This window comes from Macaca fascicularis, chromosome 13 (assembly GCF_037993035.2).
Source record: "Macaca fascicularis isolate 582-1 chromosome 13, T2T-MFA8v1.1".
In the NCBI taxonomy this organism is placed as follows: Eukaryota; Metazoa; Chordata; class Mammalia; order Primates; family Cercopithecidae; genus Macaca; species Macaca fascicularis.
This window is the reverse complement of record NC_088387.1, coordinates 74901097-74928391: the sequence shown is the minus strand read 5'-3', so window position 1 is coordinate 74928391 and position 27295 is coordinate 74901097. Positions and strand designations below refer to the sequence as shown.

Genomic DNA, 27295 nt, shown 5'->3' with positions numbered 1-27295 from the left:
AGCTGATGAGTCGTTTTGAATCAACTGATGTATCCTAGAAAAAAGACCTACAGATACGGATATTTATGGGCTATCAAAGGAAAAGCCAGGTCCTTATCCCACCCATCCAGTATGAAACCCACCTGGAGATAATCCCCACCTGTATTCATTCACTATGGCTGCTATAACAAATTACTACAAATTTGGTGTCTTAAACAAACAGAAATTTATTCTCTCATAGTTCTAGGGTCTGAAGTCTGAATTAGTTTCACTGGGCTAAAATTACGTGTCAGCAGGGCCATGCTCCCTCCAGAGGCTCTGAGGGAGAAGCTGTTCTTTGCCTCTTTTAGCTTCTAGTGGCTGCCAGCATTTCTTGACTTGTGGCTGCACCACTGTAATCTTTGCTTCTATACGTATTACCCTCTCCTTGTGTGTGTGTGTGTGTGTGTGTGTGTGTAATCTCATTCTGCCCCCACCCTGGAGTACAGGATAATCTCCCCATCCCAAAATCCTTAACCACATCTGTAAAATCTCTGCCATATGAGGTAACATCCATAGATTCCAGGCATTAGGACATAGACATATTTTTGGGGGCTATAATTTAGCCTTCTGTACCACCCACGTACAGAGAGCTTTCAATCAGCCTTTTAGTCTCTCACACTTAAATGTTAGTGAGATCAAAAGATTTTTCACCTTTACTGGATATCTGAATTTCTTATTTATGAATTGTCTATTTATGTCCTTTATCTGTTTTACTTTTCTGTTGTTTTTCCTATAGATTGTTATAATTTTATAGATAATGCTATTAATCCTTTATCTGCTAGGGATGTTGAAAATACTTTTCCTAGATTACATTTGCCTATTAACTTTGTTTGCAGTTTGTTTTCTGATACACAAAAAGTTTTTAATGTTATATAATCAAATCTAGTATTTCTTTTCCTTTGAAATTTCTTGGCCGGGCGCGGTGGCTCAAGCCTGTAATCCCAGCACTTTGGGAGGCCGAGGCGGGCGGATCACAAGGTCAGGAGATCGAGACCACAGTGAAACCCCGTCTCTACTAAAAATACAAAAAATTAGCCGGGCGCGGTGGTGGGCGCCTGTAGTCCCAGCTACTCAGGAGGCTGAGGCAGGAGAATGGCGGGAACCCGGGAGGCGGAGCTTGCAGTGAGCTGAGATCGCGCCACTGCACTCCAGCCTGGGCAACAGCGTGAGACTCCGTCTCAAAAAAAAAAAAAAAAAAGAAATTTCTTCCATTGCTATTATCTCAGAAAGTTTGCTTATCCTTAGATATATACTAATATATTTTTCTCCTGGTTTAATGTCTTCAAAAGTATCTAATTCTTTAATCAACATGAAATTTATTTTAATGTGTGCTATGAAGTGAGAATCTAACACCTTTTCCAAGTTATTTAATAATAAGTTATCTAACATATCTTTTCCTTTCCCTACTGACTTGTCATACCATCTTTATCAAATGTAAAAATCTTATATTAATATATTCTAGGATCTGTTTCTGACCTCTGTTCAGTTATCTCAATTTTTTTTTGCAGATGTTTGCTATGTGGTCTTTTTTGATCCTGAGTTTGTAACTACAAATAAATAAATAATTATAGTGCATCAAACTATCCCAAAACAATTTTATATTTTCTTTCTGTTTTTTTTTTTTTGAGTCTGAGTCTCACTCTATTGCCCAGGCTGGAGTGCAGTGGTGTGATCTTGGCTCACTGCAACCTCTGCCTCCTGGGTTCAAGTGATTCTCCTGCCTCAGCCTTCTGAGTAGCTGGGATTACAGGCGGAAGCCACCATGCCCAGCTAATTTTTGTATTTTTAGTAGAGACGGGGTTTCACCATGTTGGCCAGGCTGGTCTCGAACTCCTGATCTCAAATGATCCACCTGCCTCAGCCTTCCAAAGTGCTGGGATTACAGGCGTGAGTCACTGTGCCTGGCCAATTTTATATTTTCTTATTCTTTCAGATGATTTATATAATTATTTATTTTTTTGACATCCTACTGACGAGCTACTTATCTAAAAGAGTTCATTTTTTTTAAATCATAACTCATGGTCATGCATTTGGAGATATTTAGAAATAGAAAAGCATTTTCATATCTTTAAAAGGAAAGAAAGAGGCCGGGCGCGGTGGCTCAAGCCTGTAATCCCAGCACTTTGGGAGGCCGAGACGGGCGGATCACGAGGTCAGGAGATCGAGACCATCCTGGCTAACATGGTGAAACCCCATCTCTACTAAAAAAATACAAAAAACTAGCCGGGCGAGGTGGCGGGCGCCTGTAGTCCTAGCTACTCGGGAGGCTGAGGCAGGAGAATGGCGTGAACCCAGGAGGCGGAGCTTGCAGTGAGCTGAGATCCGGCCACTGCACTCCAGCCGGGGCGACAGAGCCAGCCAGACTCCGTCTCAAAAAAAAAAAAAAAAAAAAAAAAAGGAAAGAAAGAGATATGCTTCCTGTTTGTTAATACCATGATCTATTGAATATCTCTAGCAATTTAATTAATTGATTCACCAAATACTATGTGCCAGTCACTTGCCTAGGTGCTAGGTAGACAGGAAAGAAATCCCTGCCTTCATAAGCTTACATTCTAGTGAGGGGGAAAGATAAAAACAGGGTAGATACATTTTAAAAGGTATTGTGTCTTGACAGTGATGAATGCTATGAAGTAAACAATAAACCAAGGAAGGGGACAGCAAGTTTGAATAGGTGACTTGGGAAGACCTTCCTGAGAAAGTGGTATTTTAGTCAAGACCTAAAGAAAGTAAAGGAGCCGCACATTTTCTTCTACAACTTGCCGCAAATTGGTTACTAATTTCTCGTATATCTTCAGATATACTTAATGTATATATTAAATCAATAGCATTAATCATTCAGAGCTTATCTACTATGATGAGCAAAATGTGAATCTTACTATAGCAAAAGGATTCATAGTATATTTTATTTTGAAAAAATTTTATGGCTACATAGTAGGTATATATATTTATGGAGTACATGAGACATTTTGATATAAGCATACAATGTGTAATAATCACATCAAGATAAATGGGGTATCCATCACCTCAAGCATTTATCATTTCTTTATGTTACAAACATGCCAATTATACTCTTATTTTTAATTAATTAATTTATTTTTTGAGATGGAGTCTCACTCTGTTGCCCAAGCTGGAGTGCAGTGGCACGATCTCAGCTCACTGCAACCTCTGCCTCCCAGGTTCAAGCGATTCTCCTGCCTCAGCCTCCTGAGTAGCTGGGATTACAGGTGCATGCCACCACACCTGGCTGATTTTTGTATTTTTAGTAGAGATAGGGTTTCACCATGTTGGCCAGGCTGGTAGGCTGGTCTTGAACTCCTGGCCTCAAGTGATCCACCTGCTTTGGCCTCCCAAAGTGCTGGGATTACAGGTACGAACCACCGTGCCCAGCCAATTTTTAAATGTACAATAAATTATTGTTGACTGTAATCACCCTGTTGTGCTATCAAATACTAGATCTCATTCAATCTAACTATATCTTTGTACCCATTAACCATCTCCACTTCCCCTTTCCCCTTCCTCCACTACCCTTCTTAGTCTCTGGTATCCATCCTTCTACTCTCTATCTGCATGAGTTTGACTCTTTTATTAATAATTTTTAGCTCCTACAAATACATGAGAACATGCAAAGTTTGCCTTTCTGTGCATGGCTTATTTCACTTAACATAATAACCTCCAGTTCTGTCCATGTTATTGCAAATAGCAGGACCTCATTATTTTTTATGGCTGTGTAGTATTTTGTTGTGTATATGTACCACATTTTCTTTATCCATTCATCTGCTAATATACACTAAGGTTGCTTCCAAATCTTGGTTATTGTGAACAGTGTCCTGCAGAAAACATGGGAGCGCAGATACCTCTTCAATATACTGATTTCTTTCCTTTAGGTATACACCCAGCAGTGAGATTGCTGGATCATATGGTAGCTCTATGTTTACTCTCTTGATGGATCTTTGTACTGTTCTTCATGGTGGCTTTACTAATTTACATTCCCACCAATAGTGTACAAGGGTTCCCTTTTCTCCACATCCTCGCCAGCATTCACTATTGCCTGTAATTTGGATATAAGTCATTTAAACTGGGATGCAATGATATCTCATTGTAGTTTTGATTTGCATTTCTCTGATGATTAATGATGTTGAGCACCATTTTATACACCTGTTGGTCATTTGTATGTCTTCTTTTGAGAAATGTCTATTCAGATCTTTTGCCTATTTTTTAAAACAGATTATCAGATGTTTTCCTATTAAGGTTGGGCACAATGGCTTATGCCTGTAATTCCACCACTTTGGGAGGCCAAGGTGGGCAGATCGCTTGAGCTCAGGAGTTCAAGACCAGCCTGGGCAACATGGCAAGACCCCATTTCTACAAAAAATACAAAAATTTGCTGGGTGCAGTGGCATGCACCTGTAATCCCAGCTACTTGGGGGACTGAGGGGAAGGATTGCTTGCTCCAGGGAGGTCGAGGCTGCAGTGAGCTGTGTTTGCATCACCGCACTTCAGCCTGGGTGAAAAAGCAAGACCTTGTCTCAAATAAAAAGACCTTTTTCCTATTGAGTTTTTTGAGCTCTTTATATATTCTGGTTATTAATCCTTTGTCAGATGGATAGTTTGCAAATATTGTCCCCCATTATGTGGGTCATCTCTTCACTTTGTTGACTGTTTCCTTGGTTGTGCAGAAACTTTTTAACTTGATGTGATCCCATTTATCCATTTTTGCTTTGGTTGCCTGTGCTTGTGGGGTGTAACTCAAGAAATCTTTGCCCAGACCAATGTCCTGGAGTTTCCTCAATGTTTTGTTTTGATAGTTTCATAGTTTGAGGTCTTAGATTTATGTTTTGTTTTTGTTTTTTTAAACTAGAGACAGGGTCTCCTATGTTGCCCAGGCTGGTCTCGAATTCCTGGGCTCAAGGGATCCTCCTGCCTTTGCCTCCCAAAGTGCTAGGATTATATGCATGAGCCACCACACCCAGCCAGATTTAAGTCTTTAATCCATTTTGATTTGATTTTTGTAAAATGGCAAGAGATAGGGTTCTAGTTTCATTCTTCTTCATATGGACATCCACATTTCCCTGCACCATTTATTGAAGAGACTGTCCTTTCCCCAATGTGTATTCTTGGCACCTGTGTCAAAAATGAATTCACTGTAGATATATGGATTTATTTCTGCGTTCTCTATTCTGTTCCATTGGTCTATGTGTCTGTTTTTATGCTACCATACTGTTTTTGCTACAATAGCTCTGCAGTATAATTTGAAGTCAGGTAATATGATTCTTTCAGTTTTGTTCATTTTGCTCAGGATGACTTTGGCTATTCTGGGTCTTTCGTGGTTCCATGTAAAGTTTTAGGTTTCTTTCTTCTTTCTTTCCTTCCTCTTCTTCCTCCTCCTCTTCTTCTTCCTCTTCTTCTTCTTCTTTCTTCTTTCTCTCCTTCTCCTTTTTCTTCTTCAGACACGGTCTTGTTCTGCTGCCCAGGCTGGGCTGCAGTGGCACACACATGGCTCACTGCAGCCTCAACCTCCTGGGCTCAAGTGATCTTCCCACCTCAGCCTACCTGAGTAGCTGGGACCACAGATGCATGTCATCATGCCCAGCTAATTTTTAAAATTTTTTGTAGAGATGGAGTCTCTGTATGTTGCCTAGGCTGGTCTTGAACTCCTGGACTCAAGCAATCCTCCTGCCTCAGTCTCCCAAAGTGCTGATATTGCAGGCATGAGCCACTGCACCTGCCCTCAGATTATTTCTTGTTGCTCATTAATGTCCTTTCCTTTCAGAATTTGAAGAACTCCCTTTAGTGTTTCTTGTAGGACAGGTCTGGTGTTGAAATGCCTTAGCTTTGGTTGTCTGGGAAAGTATCCTTCACATTTTAAGGATTTTTTACTGACTATACTATTCCAGGATGTTTTTTTCTTTCAGCACTTTAAATATGTCATGTCACTCACTCCTGGGCTGTAAGGTTTCCACTGAGAAGTCCGCTGCCAGATGTATAGGTGCTCCATTCTATGTTATTTTCTTCTTTCCTCTTGTGCTTTAGGATTCTTTCTTTGTCCTTGACTTTTGGGAGTTTATTAAATGTCTTGAGGTGGTCTTATTTGGGTTAAATATGCTTAGTGTTCTATAACCTTCTTGTACTTCAATATTTCTATCTTTCTCTAGGTTTGGAATGGTCCCTGTTATTATCCCTTTGAATAAACTTTCTACTTCAATCTCTCTTTAAGGCCAGTAACTCTTAGATTTGCCCTTTTGAGGCTATTTTATAGATTCTGTAAGCATTCTTCATTCTTTTTTCTTTTGTCTCCTCTGACTGTGTTTTCAAATAGCTTGTCTTCAAGCTCACTAATTCTTTTTGTTTTGTTTTGTTTTGTTTTTTTGAGACAGAGTCTCACTCTGTCGCCCAGGCTGGAGTGCAGTGGCACAATCTTGGCTCACTGCAACCTCCACCTCCCAGGTTCAAGCGATTCTCATACCTCAGCCTCTCAAGTAGCTGGGATTACAGGTGTGCACCACCACACCCAGATAATTTTTGTATTTTTAGTAGAGACGAGCTTTTGCCATGTTAGCCAGACTGTTCTTGAAGTCCTGGCCTCAAGCCATCTGTCGCCTCAGCCTCCCAAAGTGCTGGAATTACAGACATGAGCCACTGTACCCCATCCAAGCTCACAAATTTTTTCTTCTGTGTGATCAGTTCTGCTATTGGGAGACTTTGATGTATTCTTCAGTATGTCAATTGAATTTTTCAGCTCCAGAGTATCTGCTTGATTTTTTAAAATTATTTTGATTTGTTTGCTAAATTTATCTGATAGAATTCTGAATTCTTTCTCTGTGTCATCTTAAATTTTGTTGCACTTTGTCAAAACAGCTATTTTGAGGTCTCTGTCTGAAAGGTCACATATCTCCGTCACTCTGGGATTGGTCACTGGTGCTTTATTTAGTTCAACTGGTGAGGTTGTGTTTCACTAGATGGTCTTGATACTTGTATGCTTGCCAATGTCTGGGTATTGTAGAGTTAGGTGTTTATTGTAGTCTTCGCAGCTGGTCTTGTTTGTACCTGTCCTTCTTGGGAAGGCTTTCCAAGTATTCAAAGGGAATTAAGCACTGTAATCTGTCTTTGGTCACTGTAGCTGCATCTGCATTAGAGGGCACCCCAAGCCTAGTAATTGCTGTGATTCTGGTAGACTTGTAGAGGTACTGCCTTGGTTGTCTTGGATAAGATCTGAGAGAGTTCTCTGGATTACCAGGCAGAGACTCTGGTTCTCTTCCCTTCCCTTCCCCCAAACAAACGAAGTCTCTCTTTGTACTGAGATGGCTAAAGCTGAGGGAGGGGTGACACAAGCACCTCTATGGCTAATATCCCTGGGACTATGCTGGGTCAGAGCCAAAGCCAGCATGGTACTGGGTCTCACCCAAGGCCTGCAGTAACTATTGCCTAGCTACTGCCCATGTTCACTCAAGGCCCAAACAAAAGCTCTTCCCTTCAAGGCAGCATGCTGCCCCCTGGGCCCAGTGCAGACCAGAAATGCCATCTGGGAGCCAGGCCCTGGAGTCAGGAAACTTAGGAATTTGTTTGGTACTCTATTCTACTGCAGCTGAGCTGGCACCCAAGCCAGAAGACAAAGTTCTTCCCACTCTTCCCTCCCCTCTCCTCAAGCAGGAGTCTCTCTATGGACACAACCACCCAGGCCTGTAGCAAGTACTGGCTGGATACCACTAATGTTCACTCAAGGCTCTTCAGTCAGCTTGTGGGGAATGCTGCCAGGCCTAGGTCTCTCCCTTCAGGGCAATGGGCTCCCCTCTGGCCCAGTGGGAGTCCAGAAATGCCATCCAGGAGCCAAGGCCTGGAATTGGGAACCCCAGGAGCCTGCTTGGTGCTCTACTTCACTGTCTGGCTAAGGCCTGCAGTGAGTGTTGTCTGGCCACTGCTGGTGTTTATTCAAAGCCCAAGGGCTCTTTAGTCAGTAAGTTATGAATCTTGCCAGAACTGGGTCCTTCTCTTTAAGGCAGTGGATTCTCTTCTGGCCAGAGATGTGTCTAGAAATGTCTGGGAGCTAGGGCCTGGAATGGGGACCTCGGGACTCTGCCTGAGGTGCCCTGTTCTGCTGTGGCTGAGCTGGTATCCAGATTGCAAGACAAGTCCTCTTTACTCTCCCCTCTCCTCCTCTCAAGCAAAAGGAAGGCCTCTCTCTTGAAGCTGCAAGCTGTGCTGCCTGGGGCTGGGGGATGGCTGCTACAAGCACTCCCTTGGCTGCCCCAGCTGGTGTCTCACTAGGTCTTATGTACCTGAAGTCCACTGCCTCTGAGCCCAGCACAGCACCAGAACTTGCCCAGGAATTGCAGTCCTTGTGGCCTAGACTGCCTTTCAAGCTTATTTAGGACCTCAGAGCACTTCAGCCCACAGTGGTAGAGAGAGCTGGAACTTAGTATCAAATGGCTGGGATGGGCTAGGGCTGGTCTAAATGCTCCCTCCATGGGCACCAACTGAATTCTGTCCTGTGTTGCTTTCCCTGTGACAGCCAGCACTGTGTTCCTGTGCAAAGTCCCACCATCACAGCATTCCCTCTTCCCCAAGGGCAGGTTCTCTCTTCATGCCACATGGCTGCTGCCAGGGGATGGGGGAGGGTGGTGTTGGCAATTCAAGACTGTCTTTTCTACCCTACCCTCTTCAGTGCCTCTTTCCTTGACACAAAGTTAAAACCTGGTATTGCGATCCCACACCTGCTGTTTGGTTCTTATAGAGGTGTTTTCTTGTGTGAATAATTGTTCAGTTTAGTGTTCCTGCTAGGGGAAACGCTCACAGGAGGGTTCTATTTGGCCATCTTGCTCCACTCCAGAAAGCACAGCATATTTTAAACATCAAATTCATCATGAGTTAACTGTCTACATTATACTTACAGGAATAAAATAAGTTGTTGGGAATCTTTGAACTGTTGAGCGAAATACACAGCTCCTATATTAAAAAAAAAAAAAAGAAAAATGATTTTCTAAATCTATTTTTTAAAGATCTTTGTTAACTTATTCCCTATCTTTCATTAAATATTTTAAAATGTTAATCTGCATATGAGGTGCATAAATGAGGTTTAAAAGCCATGAGGATTGGCATGTAGGTATGTAAACAGAAAGGTGGCTTATTTAGTAAGTATATAATTACCTGGAAGCATATTTGGGAACCGGTGCAGGAAGCACATTGTATTGTCCCGGAGAAAGCTGAAGTGACTGCACAGAATGGACAAGGACACCAATAGATTAATAGAGGTTGTAAACTCACTTCACTATCTGTCATTCATAATCTTTTATTTTATGACTATACAACATTGAATAATTCCTTCTTTACTTTAATAGTGGAAAAGGAAAAGGTACATTTCCAAAGGTGGAGCTTCAAAACATTTAACATATATTCGGTCTTCATGGTGAATTTTATAGACAACATGCCTGAGATGCTGCATAGGAAAATGTCAAATTGATCACATTTTTTTCTTTTTATTTTTTTGAGATAGAGTCTCACTCTGTCACCCAGGCTGGAGTGCAGTGGCATGATTTCGGCTCACTGCAGCCTCTGCCTTCCCGGTTCAAGCAATTCTCTGCCTCATCCTCCCGAGTAGCTGGGATTACAGGTACACACCACCACGCCCAGCTAATTTTTATATTTTTAGTAGAGATGGGCTTTCACCATGTTGGCCAGGCTGGTCTTGAACTCCTGGTCTTGAGTGATCCACCTGCCTCAGCCTCCCAAAGTGCTGGGATTACAGGCATGAACCATGGTGCCCAGCCACATTTTTTTTTTTTTCTTTTTTTGAGGTAGGTTCTCTGTTATACAGGCTGGAGTGCAATGGCATGAACATAATTCACTGCAGCCTCAAACTCCTGGACTCAAGTGATCCTCCCACCTCCACATCCCAAGTAGCTGAGACTACAGGTGTGTGTCACTGCACCCAGCTACTTCTTTATTTTTTATAGAGACAGGATCTCACTATGTTGCCCAGGCTGGTCTTGAACTCCTGGGCTCAAGCAATCCTCCTGCGTCAGCCTCCCAAAGTGCTGGGATTACAGATGTGAGCCACTGTACCTGGCCTGATCACATCTTATTTTTATTTATTTATTTAGAGACAAAGTCTCGCTCTGTTGCCCAGAGTGGAGTGCAATGGCGTGATCACAGCTCACTGAAGCCTCGACGTCCCAGGCTCAAGTGATCCCCCCACCTCAGCCTCCCAAATAGCTGGGACCACAGATACGTACCACCATACCTGGCTAATTTTCTTGGTTTTAATAGAGATAAAGTCTCGCTATGTTGCCCAGGCTGGTCTCAAACGCCTGAGCTCAAGCAATCCACCCACTTTGGCCTCCCAAAGTGCTGGGATTACAGATGTGAGCCACTATGTCCAGCAGTGATCACATTTTAAATATTCTAGATTCAACAAATCAATTCAGCCATTTAGTGAGCCTGCTCTGGGGTAAAGCGCAGCACTAGTAGTAGGGAATACAGTGGTTAAGAGAGCTACGGTCCCTGACCAGCAGGAGTGAGAGGCACCTACAGATACAATCCTAACATAAACCACTGTCATCAGTGCTAAAAGACAGATAGAAGATATGGGAGTAGAAAGAGATTAAATCCAACTAGGTGACCTCAAGATGACAAACATGATGAGATTTGAGGGAGGCTTTTAAGAAGGGCAGGACTGGCCGGGCGCGGTGGCTCACGCCTGTAATCCCAGCACTTTGGGAGGCCGAGGCGGGCGGATCACAAGGTCAGGAGATCGAGACCACGGTGAAACCCCGTCTCTACTAAAAATACAAAAAATTAGCCGGGCGCGGTTGTGGGCGCCTGTAGTCCCAGCTACTCGGGAGGCTGAGGCAGGAGAATGGCGTGAACCCGGGAGGCGGAGCTTGCAGTGAGCCGAGATCGCGCCACTGCACTCCAGCCTGGGCGACAGAGCCAGACTCCGTCTCAAAAAAAAAAAAAGAAGGGCAGGACTTCCTCAAGGAGCTCAAGCAAGGGTCTTCCAAGAAAAAGGGGCCTCACATCTAACACTATTTCCATCAGGAAATTGTTGCAAACAACCTGGGTGGCTCCATTGCCCCTGGGTCTAGGGACATTAGCCCAAAGGTATGATACAAGAATGTCAGGAACTGGTTAAAATAGACAGGAGAGGTCGGGTGCAGTGGCTTAATGCCTGTAATCCCAACACTTTGGGAGGCCGAGGCAGGTGGATTGCTTGAGGTCAGAAGTTCAAGACCAGCCTGACCAACATGGCAAAACCCTGTCTCTACTAAAAATACAACAATTAGCCAGGGGTGGTGGTGGGTGCCTGTAACCCCAGCTACTCAGGAAGCTGAGGCACGAGAATCACCTGAACCCAGGAGGCGGGGGTTGCAGTGAGCCAAGATCGTGTCACTGGACTCCAGCCTGGGCAACAGAGCAAGACTCAGTCTAAAAAAGAAAAAAAAAAAAAAAAAAAAAAAAAAGGAAGTATGTGAAGGAAGGGAGGGAGAGAAAGAAGGAGAATGAGAAGCCAGGAGGAGATCACCCAGACCTCCAGAGCTGGCAGGGAGGAGGGGAGGAGTTATATTATAAAATCCTAGGACCTGAAGTGAATAATCCCCTCCACCCCCTATTATTTTTACATCAGATTTTAAGAAACAATACAGCTTTTGTTGAAAAGGCATCTACCTCCTAGCACTACCTGGCACATGGAAGTTCACTACTATATTTCGCTCCGCAGGTGTCTTTCCCATATTAGTATACAACTTTGATTGCAGAAGCAGCTTTTTGTGGGTAGAGTGATGATAACAAGTAAATACAAATTTTATGGTGAAATATATGCATTTTCCTGATGCACCTGTGCTTGTTGAGTGCTCACTTGACATCACAAACACCAAGGAAACAAGGGCATTCTTGTGTCATTCTTGTGTCTTATAGAAGCACAGAAACACAACTTAAATGGGGCATTCTTGGGAGCCAGCAATGTCCTATTTCCTGATTTTGATGACAATTACATGGATGTTTGCTTTCTGTTTTTAAAATGTACATACTTGCTTTATGCTTCTCTCTCTCTCTCTCTCTCACATACACAGATATAAACAGGAGGCAAAAAAAAAAAAAAAAGAAAACTGAAAAGGGGAAAAAAACTCTTAAAGCAGTCATTTATTTATCTATACTCAGCAATCCATGTAAGATTTCCATAATGAAGTGCTCATGGAAAAACTCTTAGCATTATTCTGGAAAGGAATATTGGTTACCTGTAACATATATATTTGTCCTACTATACTTGGCATTTACCATTCTTTGCTACTTAACATAGTTGAAAGGGGGCTTTTTTTTCATAGTCTTGATTAGTCAGTTGCTTTATGTAGGAGACTTTTCCTGTGTATTACTAAACTTGGTTCCATTTTCCTTGGGTCTAATGGTATATATATATTTCTAATTCCAACATATGCTTCTCAGTTTTTGGGTTTTTTTGTTTTTTTTTTTTTGGAGACAGGGTCTTGCTTTGTCACCCAGGCTGGAATGCAGTGGTGCAACCATAGCTCACTGTACTTCAACCTCCCAGGCTCAAGCCATCTTCCTGCCTCAGCCTTCTGACTACTTGAGACTATAGGCATGTGCAACCACACCTAGCTATTTTTAAAAATTACTGTAGAGTTGAGATCTCACTATGTTGCCAGGGCTGGTCTCAAACTCTTGGGCTCAAGCGACCCTCCCACCACAGCTTCCCTAAGTGCTGAGATTATAGGTGTGAGCCAATATGCCTGTCCAGGTCTTCATTTTTAAGGCTTAGAGAATCTAGACAAGATGCTGGTAAAAATATCTGATTCTCACTAATTAATGTTTCAATCCATGCTGATTAAGCACTCAAACCTTTTTTTTTTTTTTTTTTTTTTTTTTTGAGACTGAGTTTGGCTCTTGTTGCCCAGGCTGGAGTGCAATGGCATGATCTTGGCTCACTGCAACCTACGCCTCCCAGGTTCAAGTGATTCTCCTGCCTCAGCCTCCCGAGTAGCTGGGATTACAGGCATGCGCCACCATGCCCGACTAATTTTGTATTTTTAGTAGAGATGGGGCTTCTCCATGTTGGTCAGGCTGGTCTCAAACTCCAGACCTCAAGTGATCCACCTGCCTTGGCCTCCCAAAGTGCTGAGATTATAGACGTGAGACACTGCACCCGGCCAGGCACTCAAATCTTATAAGAGCTTGAATGTGGCAGGATGATATTAGTGTGGATATATAATTCAGTTATGTTGCACCAAACACCATCAACGTCAGAAAACTGAAATAATGTGAAAAAAGCCAACCCTACTTACTAGGCTCTTGGTGTGACTACATATACATATATATCTACATGTACATATACATATACATGACTTTATTTAGAACAGATTTAGGGTCATAGCAAAATTGCAAGGAAAAAGATTTCCATATACCCTTTGCTCCCACACATGCATAACCTCCATTATCATCATCCCACACTAAAAATGTACAGTTGTTACAACTGATGAACCTACACTGACACATCATTATCACTCAAAGTCCATATGTTACATTAGACCTCACTCTTGGTGTTGTACATTCAAGGGTTTTGGCGAATGTGCAATGACATGTATCCATTATTCTAGTATCACAGAGTGGTTTCACTGCCCTAAAAATCCTGTGTTCTCCCTATTTATCCCTCCCTCCCCTCAAGCCCTGGCAACCACTGATCTTTTTATAGTCTCCATAGTTTTGCCTTTTCCAGAATGTCATATAGGTGGAATCACACCATATGTAGCCTTTTCAGATTGGCTTCTTTCACTTAGTGATATGCATTTATGTTTCCTCCATGTCTTGTTATGGCTTCATAGCTCATTTCTTTTTAGTGCTGAATAATATTCCATTGTCTGGATGTACCACAGTTTATTTATCCATTCATCTACTGAGCAACATCTTGGTTGCTTCCAAAGGTGGGCAATTATGAATAAAGCTGCTCTAAACATCCATGTGCAGGCTTTTGTGTGGGTGTAAGCTTTCAAGTCCTGTGGCTAAATACTATGGAGCACAACTGCTGGATCTTATGTAAGAGTATGTTTAGTTTTTAAAAAAACGGCCAAACTGTCTTCCAAAGTGGCTATACCATTTTGCATTCTCACTAGCTATGAATGAGAGTTCCTGTTGCTCCACATCCTTGCCAGCTTTGATGTTGTCAGTGTTGTGCATTGGAGCCATTTCATATTTGTGTAGTATCTCATTGTCTTAATTTGCACTTCCCTGATGACATATGATGTGAAACAATTTTTCATATGCTTTTTTGACATCTGTATGTCTTCTTTGTATATTAAGGAGTTTGGCCAATTTTTTAATTGAGTTATTTTCTTATTGCTGGGTTTTCAGAGTTCTTTGTATATTTTGTTCTTTATCAGATATATCTTTTGCAAATATTTTCTCAGTCAGTGGCTTGTCTTTTCATTCTCTTCAGGCTGGTCTCAAACTCCTGACCTCAGGTGATGCACCCGCCTCAGCCTCCCAAAGTGTTGGGATTACAGACATGAGCCACTGCGCCCGGCCAAGTTCTTTGATTTCTTTCATCAGTTTGTTTTCCTCATATAGATCTTGTACATATTTTGTTAGATTTATAACTAAGTATGTCATCTTTCAACATCCTAATGTGAAGGCATTATATATGTGTGTTTGACCTTACCAGTAATATTTTATTTCATAATGCAAATAATCCTTCTATCATCATGAGTTCTGACACACGTAGTTTGAGAAGGAAGAGAAGTAAATTCATTTCATCTAATCTTACAATTTCTAGCCAAATGTTTGGTCAATGGAAGAGAGAGAAAGGCATGCTTTTTGAAAGGTACTGTGTTTTAAAATTCAAATCCCAGCCGGGCGCGGTGGCTCAAGCCTGTAATCCCAGCACTTTGGGAGGCCGAGACGGGCGGATCATGAGGTCAGGAGATCGAGACCATCCTGGCTAATACAGTGAAACCCCGTCTCTACTAAAAAATACAAAAAAAAAAAAAAAAAAAAACTAGCCGGGCGAGGTGGCGGGCGCCTGTAGTCCCAGCTACTCGGGAGGCTGAGGCAGGAGAATGGCATAAACCTGGGAGGCGGAGCTTGCAGTGAGCTGAGATCCAGCCACTGCACTCCAGCCTGGGTGACAGAGCAAGACTCCATCTCAAAAAAAAAAAAAAAATTCAAATCCCCTTTTTCATTGCTGGTATATAGGAAAGTAATCGACTTTTGTGTATTAACCTTTATCCTGCAAACGTGCTATAATTTGTTATTAGTTTCAGGAATTTTTTGTTGATTCTTTTGGATTTTCTATATAGGCAATCATGTTATCTGTGAACAAGGGCAGTTTTATTTCTTCCTTCCCAATCAGTATACCTTTTATTTCCTTCTGTTGTCTTGTTTTATTAGCTAGAACTTCCACTACAATGTTAAAAAGCAATGGTGAGAGAGGACATTCTTGCCATTTTCCTGATCTTAGTGGGAAAGCTTCTAGTTTCTCACCATTAAGTATGATGCTAGCTTAGGTTTTTTGTAGATACTCTTTATCAAATTGAGGAAGTTCCTCTGTATTTCTAGTTTACTGAGAATTATTTTCATAAATGCATGTTAAATATTCTCAAATGTTTTTTCTGCATCTATTGACATGATTATGTGACTTTTCTTTTTTAGCTGTTGATGTGATCAATTATTTGATTTTTAAAATATTGAGCCAGCATTGCATACCTGGGATAAATCTCACTTGGTTGCAGTGTTATAATTTTTAATACATTGTTAGACTTAATTTACTATCATTTTGTTGAGGATTTTTACACCTATGTTCATGAGACATATTGGTCTGTAGTTTTCGTTTCTTGTAATGTCTTTGGTTTTAATATTATGGTGATGCTGGCCTAATAGAATGAGTTAGGAGGTGTATCCTCTGCCCTCTATCTTCTGAAAGGGATTAGTAAAGAATTGGCATAATTCTTTCCTTAAATGTTTGATAGAATTCACATGTGAATGCATCTGGGCCTGGCAATGTCTATTTTGAAAGGTTATAATTACTGATTCAATTTAATAGATATAGGCCTATTGAGAGTCTATTTCTTTTCATGTGAGTTTTGGAAAATTCTATCTTTTAAGTAATTGGTTCATTTTATCTAGGTAATCAAATTTGTGAAATATGGTTATTCAGAATATTCCTTTACTATCCTTTTTAATGTCCATAGGATCTGTAGTGATGCCTCTCTTTTGTGTCTGATATTAGTCATTTGTGTTTTCTCTCTTTTTTGTTAGTTAGCCTAGATAGAGGCTTATCAATTTCATTATCTTTTCAAAGAACCAGTTTTGAGTTCCTTGATTTTCTCTATTGATTTTCTGTTTTCAATTTCAACAACTTCTGCTCTAATTTTTATTATTTCTTTTCTTTCACTTACTTTGGATTTAATTTACTCTTCTTTTTCTGGCTTCCTAAGGTGCAGACTTAGATGATTAATTTTCAGTCTTTCTTCTTTTCTAATACATGCATTAAATACTACAAATTTTCTTCTAAGCATTGCTTTTGCTACATCCCACAAATTTTGTTTTCACTTCCATTTAGTTCAAAGTATTTTAACATTTCTCTTCAGACTTTTTTCTAATAACACGGATCCATGTGTTATTTAGAGGTGTGTTGTTTAATCTCCACATATTTTGGGGTTTTCTAGTTATCTCTGTGTTACTGATTTGTAGTTTAATCCTATTGTGGTCTGAGAGCAGACATTGTATAATTTCTACTCCTTTAAATTTGTTAAGGTTTTTTTTTTTTTTTGGATATGGAGTCTTACTCTGTCACCCAGGCTGGAGTGCAGTGGTGTGATCTCGGCTCACTGCAACCTCCGCCTCCTGGGTTCAAGTGAGTCTCCTGCCTCAACCTCCCAAGTAGCTGAGATTACAAGCACTCGCCACCATGCCTGGCTAATTTGTTTTTTTAGATGGAGTCTTGCTCTGTTACCAGGCTGGAGTGTAGTGGCACGATCTCAGCTCACTGCAACCTCCGACTCCCTGGTTCAAGAGATTCTCCTGTCTTGGCCTCCCCAGTAGCTGGGATTATAGGCACGTGCCACCACACCTAGCTAATTTTTGTATTTTTAGTAGAGACAGGGTTTCCCTATGTTGGCCAGGATGGTCTCGATCTCCTGACCTGTGATCTGCCTGCCTAGGCTTCCCAAAGTGCTGGGATTACAGGTGTGAGCCACTGCACCTGGCCAATTATTTTGTATTTTTAGTAGAGATGGGGCTTCACCATGTTGACCATGCTGGTCTTAAACTCCTGACCTCAAGTGATTCACCTGCCTTGGCCTCCCAACCTGCTGGGATTACAGGCGTGAGCCACCGCTGCTAGCCCTGTTAGGCTTTATGGCTCAGAATGTGATCTCTCTTGGTGAATGTTCCATGTGAGCTTGAAGAAATGTGTATTTTGCTGTTTTTGGATGAGGCAGTCTATAGATATAAATTATATCCTGTTGATTAAATGGTGCTGTTGAGTTCAACTATGTACTGACTGATTTTCTGCCTGCTGCATTTGTCCATTTCTGACAGAGGGGTATTTATATTGAAGTCATCTATTTCTCCTTGCAGTTCTATCAGTTATCGCCTCACATATTTTGACGCTCTGTTGTTAGGCACATACACATTGCCAAATATAATTATATCTTCTTGTAGAGTTGACCCCTTTATTATGTAATGCCCCTTTTCATCCCTGATAACACTTCTTGCTTTGATGTCTGCTCTGTTTGAAACTAATATAGCTACTCCTGCTTTATTTTTTTTTTTCGATTTGAGAGCAGGTACTGTTTGTTTATTAACTGACCAGATTAGAAAAATAATCATGGTAGACACTTTCGTTCGTTCTTCTAATAAGCCTGTTGATCTGGTCCCCCCGTTGCCAGCATCTCCACTTCTACAAAATGGGTGGTCTTTTTCTTCATTCCGTCTCATGGAGAGGATAATTTGAAGGGTCACAAGAAGTTATTTGCTTCTTTGAAGAATTTTCCAACAGTATAGATCTCATGAATCAGATCCTCCATGCAGATGATGCCATGTTTACCAAGAGATTGAGCAATCAAAGCATTATCTGTTAAAGCAATTTGCTTCTTACTGATTTTGCTATAACCATGCTTGTAGATTAATTCATTTACTGACTTCAGATTTGGGTACTCCTATGTGATATATGGTTATACAATCCTCAGCATGTTAACTGAAGCCTTGTTGAGCTCCACAAATGTTCCATTGAAGATTTGATGAAGGCAAAGAAGCTGCAACACCTTTTGGACCTTTGGGCTCACATCATGGATACCTCTGATCCTGATGACAAACGCCAATTTGGGTTCTGCAAGTACACAGGGGTTACCAGCTTTTCTTGCCATTCTAACCATTTGAATTTCAGCTCTGTCCATCTGCCTATATTCCTTGTGATAGTGCTTTGCTTTTTCATAGATAAGCTTTCTCCTTGCCTTTAAAAGCATCTTTTGGGCAAACTTCTTTCTCAGGTGCTTGACCTTCAGCTCTGTGAAATTCCTTCACTTTTTCTTAAGGGTTTCTGGCACAGCAGGAAAATTCTTCTCTTTGACACCCTCCATGGTTCCAGTCAGAAAAGAGGCTCCTGCTTCTTTTGATTAGCATTTGCGTAGTATATCTTTCTCCACCCATTTACTTCTAATCTATATGTGTCTTTACTTTTTTTTTTTTTTTTTTAAATAGTGAATCACTCTGTTGCCCAGGCTGGAGTGCAGTGGTGCAATAGTGGCTCATTGCAGCCTCAAACTCCTGGGATCTAGCTATCCTCCCAGCTAAGTCTCCCGGGTAGCTGAGATTACAGGTGTGCCACCATGCCTGGCTAATTTTTAAGTATTTTGTGGAGACTGCATCTTACTATGTTGCCCAGGCTGGTCTTGAATGCCTGGCCTCAAGGGATCCTCCTGCCTCAGCTTTCTGAAGTGCTAGGATTACAAGCATGAACTACCTCATCTGGTCGCTATGTGTCTTTACATTTAAAGTGGGTTTCTTGTAGACAGCATACAAGATTATGCTCTGACAATTTTGATTAACTCTGACAATCTGTCTTTTAATTGGTGGTTAGAACAATTAGCATTTGTGTAGTGTATCTTTCTCTACCCATTTACTTCTAAATCGCAGCCCACTGCGTGCTCCGCGTCCCGGGTTCAAGCAATTCTCCTGCCTCAGACTCCTGAGTAGCTGGGACTACAGGCGCCCACCATCAAGCTAGGCTAATTTTTGTATTTTTAGTAGAGATGGGGTTTCACTATGTTGGCCAAGCTGATCTCAAACTCCTGACCCTGTGATCCGCTCGCCTTGGCCTCCCAAAATGCTGGGATTACAAGCGTGAGCCACACCGCACCCCGCTGTGGTATCAGTCTTTTTCATGTCTGTACCTCTCTCTGGTATAGACTCATGAAAATCTGTGACCATCTGTACTGTGAATTTCACAAGTTTTTCTCAGCTACCTCCTCACCCTTAGGTGGCACAGGATGACAAAAGTTGGCTGGAGTTGGGTATTGCCCTTCCCTCAGGTCAGTTAGGTCCTGACTGAATGAATAGTTTTTCCTGAGGGCAGGCCTTGTTAATAAGAGAGTACCTGACATATTTCAAAATGGTTCCTTTTCCTCTCCTCTGCCAGCAGCAGGGGCAGGATTTTTCTCTATAAGAACCTGGGAGAGCTCCTGCAGGTAAAACTCAAAACATGTGAGGGTCCCCCTATGATTAGGTCCTCCTGGAGCTTTTAACTCTCAGATTTGCTAACACTTAGCCTCCAGCAATTCATCAGCTGTAGTTCAGGTGTTCCTACCCCAGCCATGGTTGCTGCAGAAGTTGGTATATTCTGCCCTGGTAAATTGTAATTCTCTGTATCCTCCTGGCCATATTTCCAATTTTGGGGATAGTGTGCCCTGTGACCTCACTTCTCTTACAAGTCTAAAAGAATTGTTGAGTTTTCAGTTTGTTTAGCTTTTAAATTGCTGTTAGGATGGAACTGCAACTTCCAAGCTATTTACATGGAGAACTGGAAACTGGAAGTCAGCGTGACACCATTTTGAGAACCCAGACCCATAAATAGGTGAGTCAGAAGGCAACAGATTTTCTACATCTTTAGAATCCCTATTAGAATAATCATAAGGTAAATGCAGCCAGAGGGCTGGCAGGTACAATATTTCCAGGTCCTTCTTTTTTTTTTTTTTTTTTTTAAGGCAGGGTCTTACTCTATCAGGGAGTGTGGTAGCGTGATCTCGGCTCAGAGATATCCTCATCACAGCTATAAACACAGCTAACAAAGATCAGTGAGTTAACTGCCAGATTTTTCAACCTATCTCTCAACTAATTCAAGGATGTATTTTGAACATATTCAAATGGATCCTTTGATTCATTCTCTAATTTAATGGGGTACCTTTCTAGCCTGGCTACCTCTTTTTGACCAAAAACAGATATAGGGGCAGGGAGGGAATAGAATCGCCAAATTTGTTTCATTTTACATGAGCTTCATCTTCCAAGGCAATGCTAAAGCTAACCTGGACAGAAACTTCAGACAATTTCAAATTTCATTTGCTTAATTGTGATTTTCATTGAAATATTCCCAACCTAGGAAGTAAATAAGAGAATTTTTTTAAAATGGAACATTTTAAGAAAGAAAACAAGAGAACAAAAATGTTAGTTGGAAAAAATTTTGAGTTACTTACAAATGGGCATGATTGAAAGAGTATCATTTACACACTGAAAACAATATCAACAGAAAGAAAAAAATTAATAGTCTCCTTGCTCCCTATCTAACCTCTACTTTCCAAATGGAAACCACTGTTGGTGATTGTGAAAGTATTTCTCAGGGGAAAAAAATATGCATTTAACATCACATATATGTATATTTGTTTTCATTTATACAAACAGGATTATACTCTAAATATTGACTTGTACCTTCGTTTTTTTTTCATGTAGTAACAACTTAGAGATGCTTCCATATGAACACATATAGATTTACCTCATCTTCTTTTTTTTTTTTCCTGAGACAGAGTTTTGCTCTTGTTGCCCAGGCTGGAGTGCAATAGCACGATCTTGGCTCACTGCAACCTCCGCCTCCTGGGTTCAAACGATCTCCTGCCTTAGCCTCCTGGGTAGCTGGGATTACAGGCGCCTGCCACCACATGTGGCTAATTTTTTTATATTTTTAGTAGAGATGGGATTTCACTATTTTGGCCAGGCTGGTCTTAGGTGATCTACCTGCCTCAGCCTCCCAAAGTGCTGGGATTACAGGCATGAGCCACCATACCTGGCCAACCTCAACATTTTTAATGGTTGCACAGTATGTCATTTTTATGGGTGTATCATTATTTAACTGGCATTGCTGAGTTTAAGGCTATGTGCATTTAGAATGTTGCTAGGTTGCCAAATTGTCCTCTAAAATATTTGCACCAGTTTGTATTCATATAAACAATATATGAGAGTATCTGTTTCTGTATCCCCTTTGCCAATATTGGGTATCAACGTACAGTACTTATATAGTTGATCACCTGATAGGCGAAAATTGTGCCTCACTATTATTCCTCTGTAATTATTAGTTGAAGCCAAGCATTACTTTCTTTTTTAGTAACTGGTGTATCTCTTTGTGAATTGCCAGCTCATGCCCTTTGCTCATTTTTTGTTTGTTTGTTTGAGACGGAATCTCACATTGTCACCCAGGCTGGAGTGCAGTGGCGCGATCTTGGCTCACTGCAAGCTCTGCCTCCTGGATTCACGCCATTCTCCTGCATCAGCCTCCCGAACAGCTGGGACTACAGGCATGCGCCACCACGCCTGGCTAACTTGTTTTTGGATTTTTAGTAGAGTTGAGTTTTCACCGTGTTAGCCAAGATGGTCTTGATCTCATGACCTCATGATCTGCCCGCCTCGGCCTCCCAAAGTGCTGGGATTACATGCGTGAGCCACCATGCCTGACCACCCTTTGCTCATTTTTAACCAGAATATTTATTTTAATTGGATTGTAAAAGACCATGACTCATTTTCACCATTTGATGCAAGTGATAAAGCCAGTTAGTGATCAGCATTTTCTGGAAACTCCCTTGCATCTTCACAGTGGTAGTACTCTACATTTTTTTGCATTGACCGACCTTGTTCAGTAATGATTCACTGGCTACAGGCTGAGACAGCATCACCATCTTCTCCCTGTCCCATTCATTGTAGATAGATTCTGGAACCATGCTCTGACTGGCACAGTTTAAACTGACTTCAGGTTGTCCTGAAGTAACCCTAGCATGTTGATTTCAAGTTTATACTTTAAACTCCTCCATGTAAGTCATTAGATCCATGTTTCTAGTTGAAAATATAAATGATGCATTTCAAATGGTAATGGACTTCTACTCTGCAAAGTAGAGTTGCAGAATAGGACAACCTGTCTCTAGGACTTTGGGCAATGCATCTGGAAAGATACAGACTTCCATACATCCTTTCCTTAACAATTCCACTCTATGACTAGCCATAGGGGATGGTCGAATATATTAGGATATGTCCATATACAAGAACACTATGCAGCTATTAAAAATGATGTATAGACTGGACATGGTGGCTTACACTTGTCATCCCAGCACTTGGGGAAGCTGAGGCAGGAGGACTGCTTGAGTCCAGGAGTTTAAAACCAGCCTGGGTAACACAGTAAGACCCTGACTCTATAAAATAAATAAACAAATGTATAAATACATAAAAATAAATGATGTGTAAAGAATACATGATGGTATGAAAAAAATTCGTAATATATTTCTAAAAAGAAGAAATTCTGGTTTCTGCAAATGACATGCTAGGTTATTTATTTGGGTGATTAACCTTCCCACTGCTGCCAACTAGAAATGAAAGGTAAAATATTAAAAACAAACAAACAAAAGAGGTTTTTTGTTTTTTTGAGAGAGAGTCTCTCTCTGTCGCCCAGGCTGGAGTGTAGTGTCGTGATCTCGGCTCACTGCAAGCTCTGCCTCCCGGGTTCAAGTGATTCTCCTGCCCAGCCTTGTAGCTGGGACTACAAGCACCCGCCAACATGCCCGGCTAATTTTTTGTATTTTTATTAGAGACGGGGTTTCACTGTGTTAGCCAGGAAGGTCTTGATCTCTTGACCTCGTGATCCACCCGCCTTGGCCTCCCAAAGTGCTGGGATTACAGGCATGAGCCACCGTGCCTGGCTACAGAAGAGTTTTTAAAAAGATACGGAATTGCCAACAATATAGTAGGAAACTATATGATCCTAAACCAAAAGGCAACAAGAAGCCAAGAAGGTAAGTGGCCCAATTTTGTCTAGAGGATGTTTGCTGGTCCAGACTAAATTCAACAGAATGCAGCAGAGTTTAAAAGAACTTCAGAGCCCTGGAAGAATCCAGGGGTCAAAGCCTGGGCCTATTCATGATAAACAGAGGAAGGAGTCTAATGGGAGATACCCACTGGAATTTGAGACCCTAGAAGGGTAATTCCTGAAAGTAAACTCTCCCACTTCACTCCATTGCCAAGGGGACTGCAGAGAGTTGCCTTGGTACTAAGCAAGAATTGGGAAGGAGAAGAAACCCATCCCTGAGAGAGTATAACCATGGGCTGTCCCTTTCATGAATTCCAGCCCAAATTCACAATGCTAGGGTGATCCAAGAGGACATAAACACTGGATTTTGAGTTGTACCAGACTAGTAGCCCCCCTAAATATTAACAGAAGCAAAAGCAAACCTTAGGCCTTGGGGAATTCACAAAAATACATTTTCAAGAGTAATGAGCAATACACAGTTAAAGACAATCACATACCCATAAGAAAACAAAATGAGTAAGGCCCAGTCAGATTTCAGGTATTTGAATAATCATTAATTCATTCACAGATTCAACTAATATTAATCATCAGACACTGTTCTAGACAGTATAATAATGAGCAAAACAGATAAATATTCATGTACTCATAAAACTTCATTCATGGGAGAAGGCAGGTTAACAAATAATCAATGTAAAGTGCAAGTAAATTATATAGTACACTTGACAGCTATAGATGCCAAGAAAAAAATATAAGAGCCACACAGGGAAGATCTGAAGCATTGAATAGTAAATTTAAATGAGGCTCGTTGAGAACATGACACTTGAACAAAGACTTGAAGAAGGACAGAGAGTAGGCCATCCAGATATCTTGGATAAGAGTATCCCAGAAAAAGGGTACAGTGAAAATACCTTGAGGTTGGAGCGTGAGTGGTAAGTTCAAGATACAGCCAGAAGGACAAGTGGGTCAGGAAGAGAGTGACAGGGAGTAGTAAGACAAAGTCAAGAATGAAGACAGGCCCGGCGCGGTGGCTCAAGCCTGTAATTCCAGCACTTTGGGAGGCCGAGACAGGCGGATCATGAGGTCAGGAGATCGAGACCATCCTGGCTAAAACGGCGAAACCCCGTCTCTACTAAAAAATACAAAAAACTAGCCGGGCGCGGTGGCGGGCGCCTGTAGTCCCAGCTACTCGGGAGGCTGAGGCAGGAGAATGGCATGAACCCGGGAGGCGGAGCTTGCAGTGAAGCTGAGATCCGGCCACTGCACTCCAGCCTGGGCGACAGAGCGAGACTCCGTCTCAAAAAAAAAAAAAAAAAAAAGAATGAAGACAGTTCACAATATCCCTGCTGGCCTTGAGAAAAACCACTCAGAGATCACACTCACTATCATATTGCTTTAACCTAGTGGTTCTGAACCAGGAGCATGGCAATGTCTAGAGACATTTTTGGTTGTTACAAGTGGAAGAGTAGATTGCTAATGATACTTAATGAGTAGAGGCCAGGTGCTACAATGCACAAAACAGCACCCCCCACCACCCAATCACAACAAAGATTTATCCTGCCTAAAATGTCAGCAGTGCCAAGCTTCACAAACCCAGGATTAAACATACCGATGGATAAATCAAAAAGGGAATTGACCACAGTGGCTCACTCCTGTCATCTCAGCACTTTGGGAGGCCAAGGCAGGAGGACTGCTTGAGCCCAGGAGTTTGAGACCAGCCTGGGCAACATAGTGGGACCCCATCTCTACAGGAAAAAAAAAAAAAAAGAATTGGATATACAAGTTTGAAATTCAAGAAAAAAATCTAGGTGGCAGATATAAATTTGGTAATCACCAACAAATAGATGGTGTTCATAACCTTGACTGAGACTGGATGAGATCACCATTCAGGGAATGAGCAGAGATGGAGCAGAGGTTTGAGTGCCTGGGGCACTCCAAGATGGAGATGAGGGAAGAGCAGAGATGGCAAAAAATGGCTGAGAAGAAAAACCAAAAATGAGGATGGGGGGAGGAAGCATAGGAGGTTTGAAAAGAGGGGAGAGTGGCTGGGTGCGTGACACATGCCTGTAATCCCAGCACTTTGCGGGGATGAGGCGGGAGGATCACTGGAGCTCAGGAGTTTGAGACCAGCCTGGGCAACAAAATGAGACCGCCTCTTCTAAAAATTTAAAAAATTATCCAGGCATGGTGGCTGGTGCGTGCCTGTAGTCCCAGCTATTCAGGAAGCTGAGGGGGAGGATAGCTTGAGCCTGGGGAATTGAGGCTGCAGTGAGCTATGATTGTGCCACTATACTGTAGCCTTGGTGACAGTGTTATAAATAAATAAATAAATAAATAGGATATACAAGATAAAACCACCCAAGAGAATGGAAAAGTAAACGGACTAGAGAAGTCCATTCAGTGCCCATTAGAGGTGAAGAATTTAGCATGAGACCAGTCATGCAGCTACATGGATGCAGGTACTAATACAAAGAGAGACGTAACCAGGGTTGTGGCTTTGCCAAACAAGTAAAAGATGAGCAGTTAGAGGCAAGGGAATTGACAGTGTATGCAGGGAATAACTATAATGATTAACTATGGGATTGGAGCTTTGCAAGGAAGAAGGGGGTTGAGACGTAGTGAAAAGGTGGGAGAATCAATAGATTAGGATTGTAGCCTGCGGGGAATGGAGAAATTGTTAGGATTGGTATATTAGAGAGTGGGATTCATGTACAGATTGTAGAGTTGAAATTCTTGGTCTTGAAAAACATCTAAGGAGTGAGTGGCTGAGGTAGCGGAAAGTTCAAGAAACTGAGAAGCCAGGTTGTTGAAAGATCATCTATGTGTGTGTTGAAATTATTATATGAGTAGTGAAAAGAGTGATAGCGAGGGAAGGGGGCTAGTATCAAGGAATAAGGGGAGTAACCCAGGGGTCAGTGGAGGACTACAACACTAGTGGGAAAAGCAGGTCATAAAACTGTACATATGGAGAAGGTGGTCCCGTTTGTGTACATATATTCTACAATGTGAATATATTATTTATCTGTTAAGATAAAGGTTATTAGAAAAATTACGGAGCCACCTCGAATCTTCTTTGAAAAGGGCCAAATATAGATAAGTATATGCATGTACACACACACATTCAAATACCTATATATTCCTTTTTTTTTTTTGAGACAGGGTCTTGCTCTGTTGCGCAGGCTGGAGGGCAGTGGCACAATCTCAATTCACTGTACCCTCCACCTCCCGGGTTCAAGCAATTCTCGTGCCTCGGCCTCCCAAGTAGCTAGGATTACAGGCCTGTGCCACACTGCCCAGCTAATTTTTAAATTTTTCTTATAGTAGAGATGGGGTTTCACCCTGCTGGCCAGGCTAGTCTCGAACTCCTGGCCTCAAGTGATCCACCTGTCTTGGCCTCCCAAAGTGCTGGGATTATAGGTGTGAGCCACTGCACATAGCCCATATATATATATATATATATATATGCTTAATAAGACTCTTTAGTAGGGGTGACAGGGTTGAAAAACTAACTATTTGGTACTAATAGTTAGCCACTCAGCACTTGGGTGATGGGATCAATCGTACCCCAAACCTCAACATCATGGAATACACACGGGTAACAAACCTGCACATTCAAACCTGAATCTCAAATAGATTCAAACCTGAATCTAAAATAAAAGTTGAAAAAAAAAATAGAAAGGGTCTTCAGTGTAGATTCTCGAGTTGAGTTACATGCCTCTGAATAAAGATACTAAAAATAGTGAAAACTTTATTGCAAATAAAAAGCAGCCACTGAAAGATATAAAATGAATATTCTGTGAAAAATCATAACATTTGAGAATGCTGTTCTAGCTTAATGAATAATAATATATACTATATCTACCCCAAATTCAAATTATTCTGAGTTCTGCTACTAAAATATTAGAATTTTGAATTTTACTGGTGAGTAAACAATGTTTATCTTTCTCCTTGTGAACATATATATCTTTGAAATAGAAAATTAGAAAAACACTGAATCTTTCC

General features: G+C 41.5%; 1 protein-coding gene across 5 annotated transcripts in view; it reads right to left on the bottom strand.

Annotated features, from left to right (window-relative positions):
- The window catches only part of STPG4 (sperm-tail PG-rich repeat containing 4), a 60348-nt gene that overhangs the window by 26706 nt on the left and 6347 nt on the right, over positions 1-27295 (bottom strand). For all 5 annotated transcript variants that reach the window (XR_012422421.1, XR_012422422.1, XM_065527631.2 and 2 more), the window contains 2 exons: positions 9163-9227; positions 8907-8961 (listed from right to left, as the gene is read on the bottom strand). Coding sequence is in view for 3 of the 5 variants with exons in the window: in XM_065527631.2 (XP_065383703.1) it covers positions 8907-8961; positions 9163-9227 (120 nt within the window). In the remaining 2 variants the exon portion in view is untranslated. The remainder of the gene's footprint in view (positions 1-8906; positions 8962-9162; positions 9228-27295) is intronic.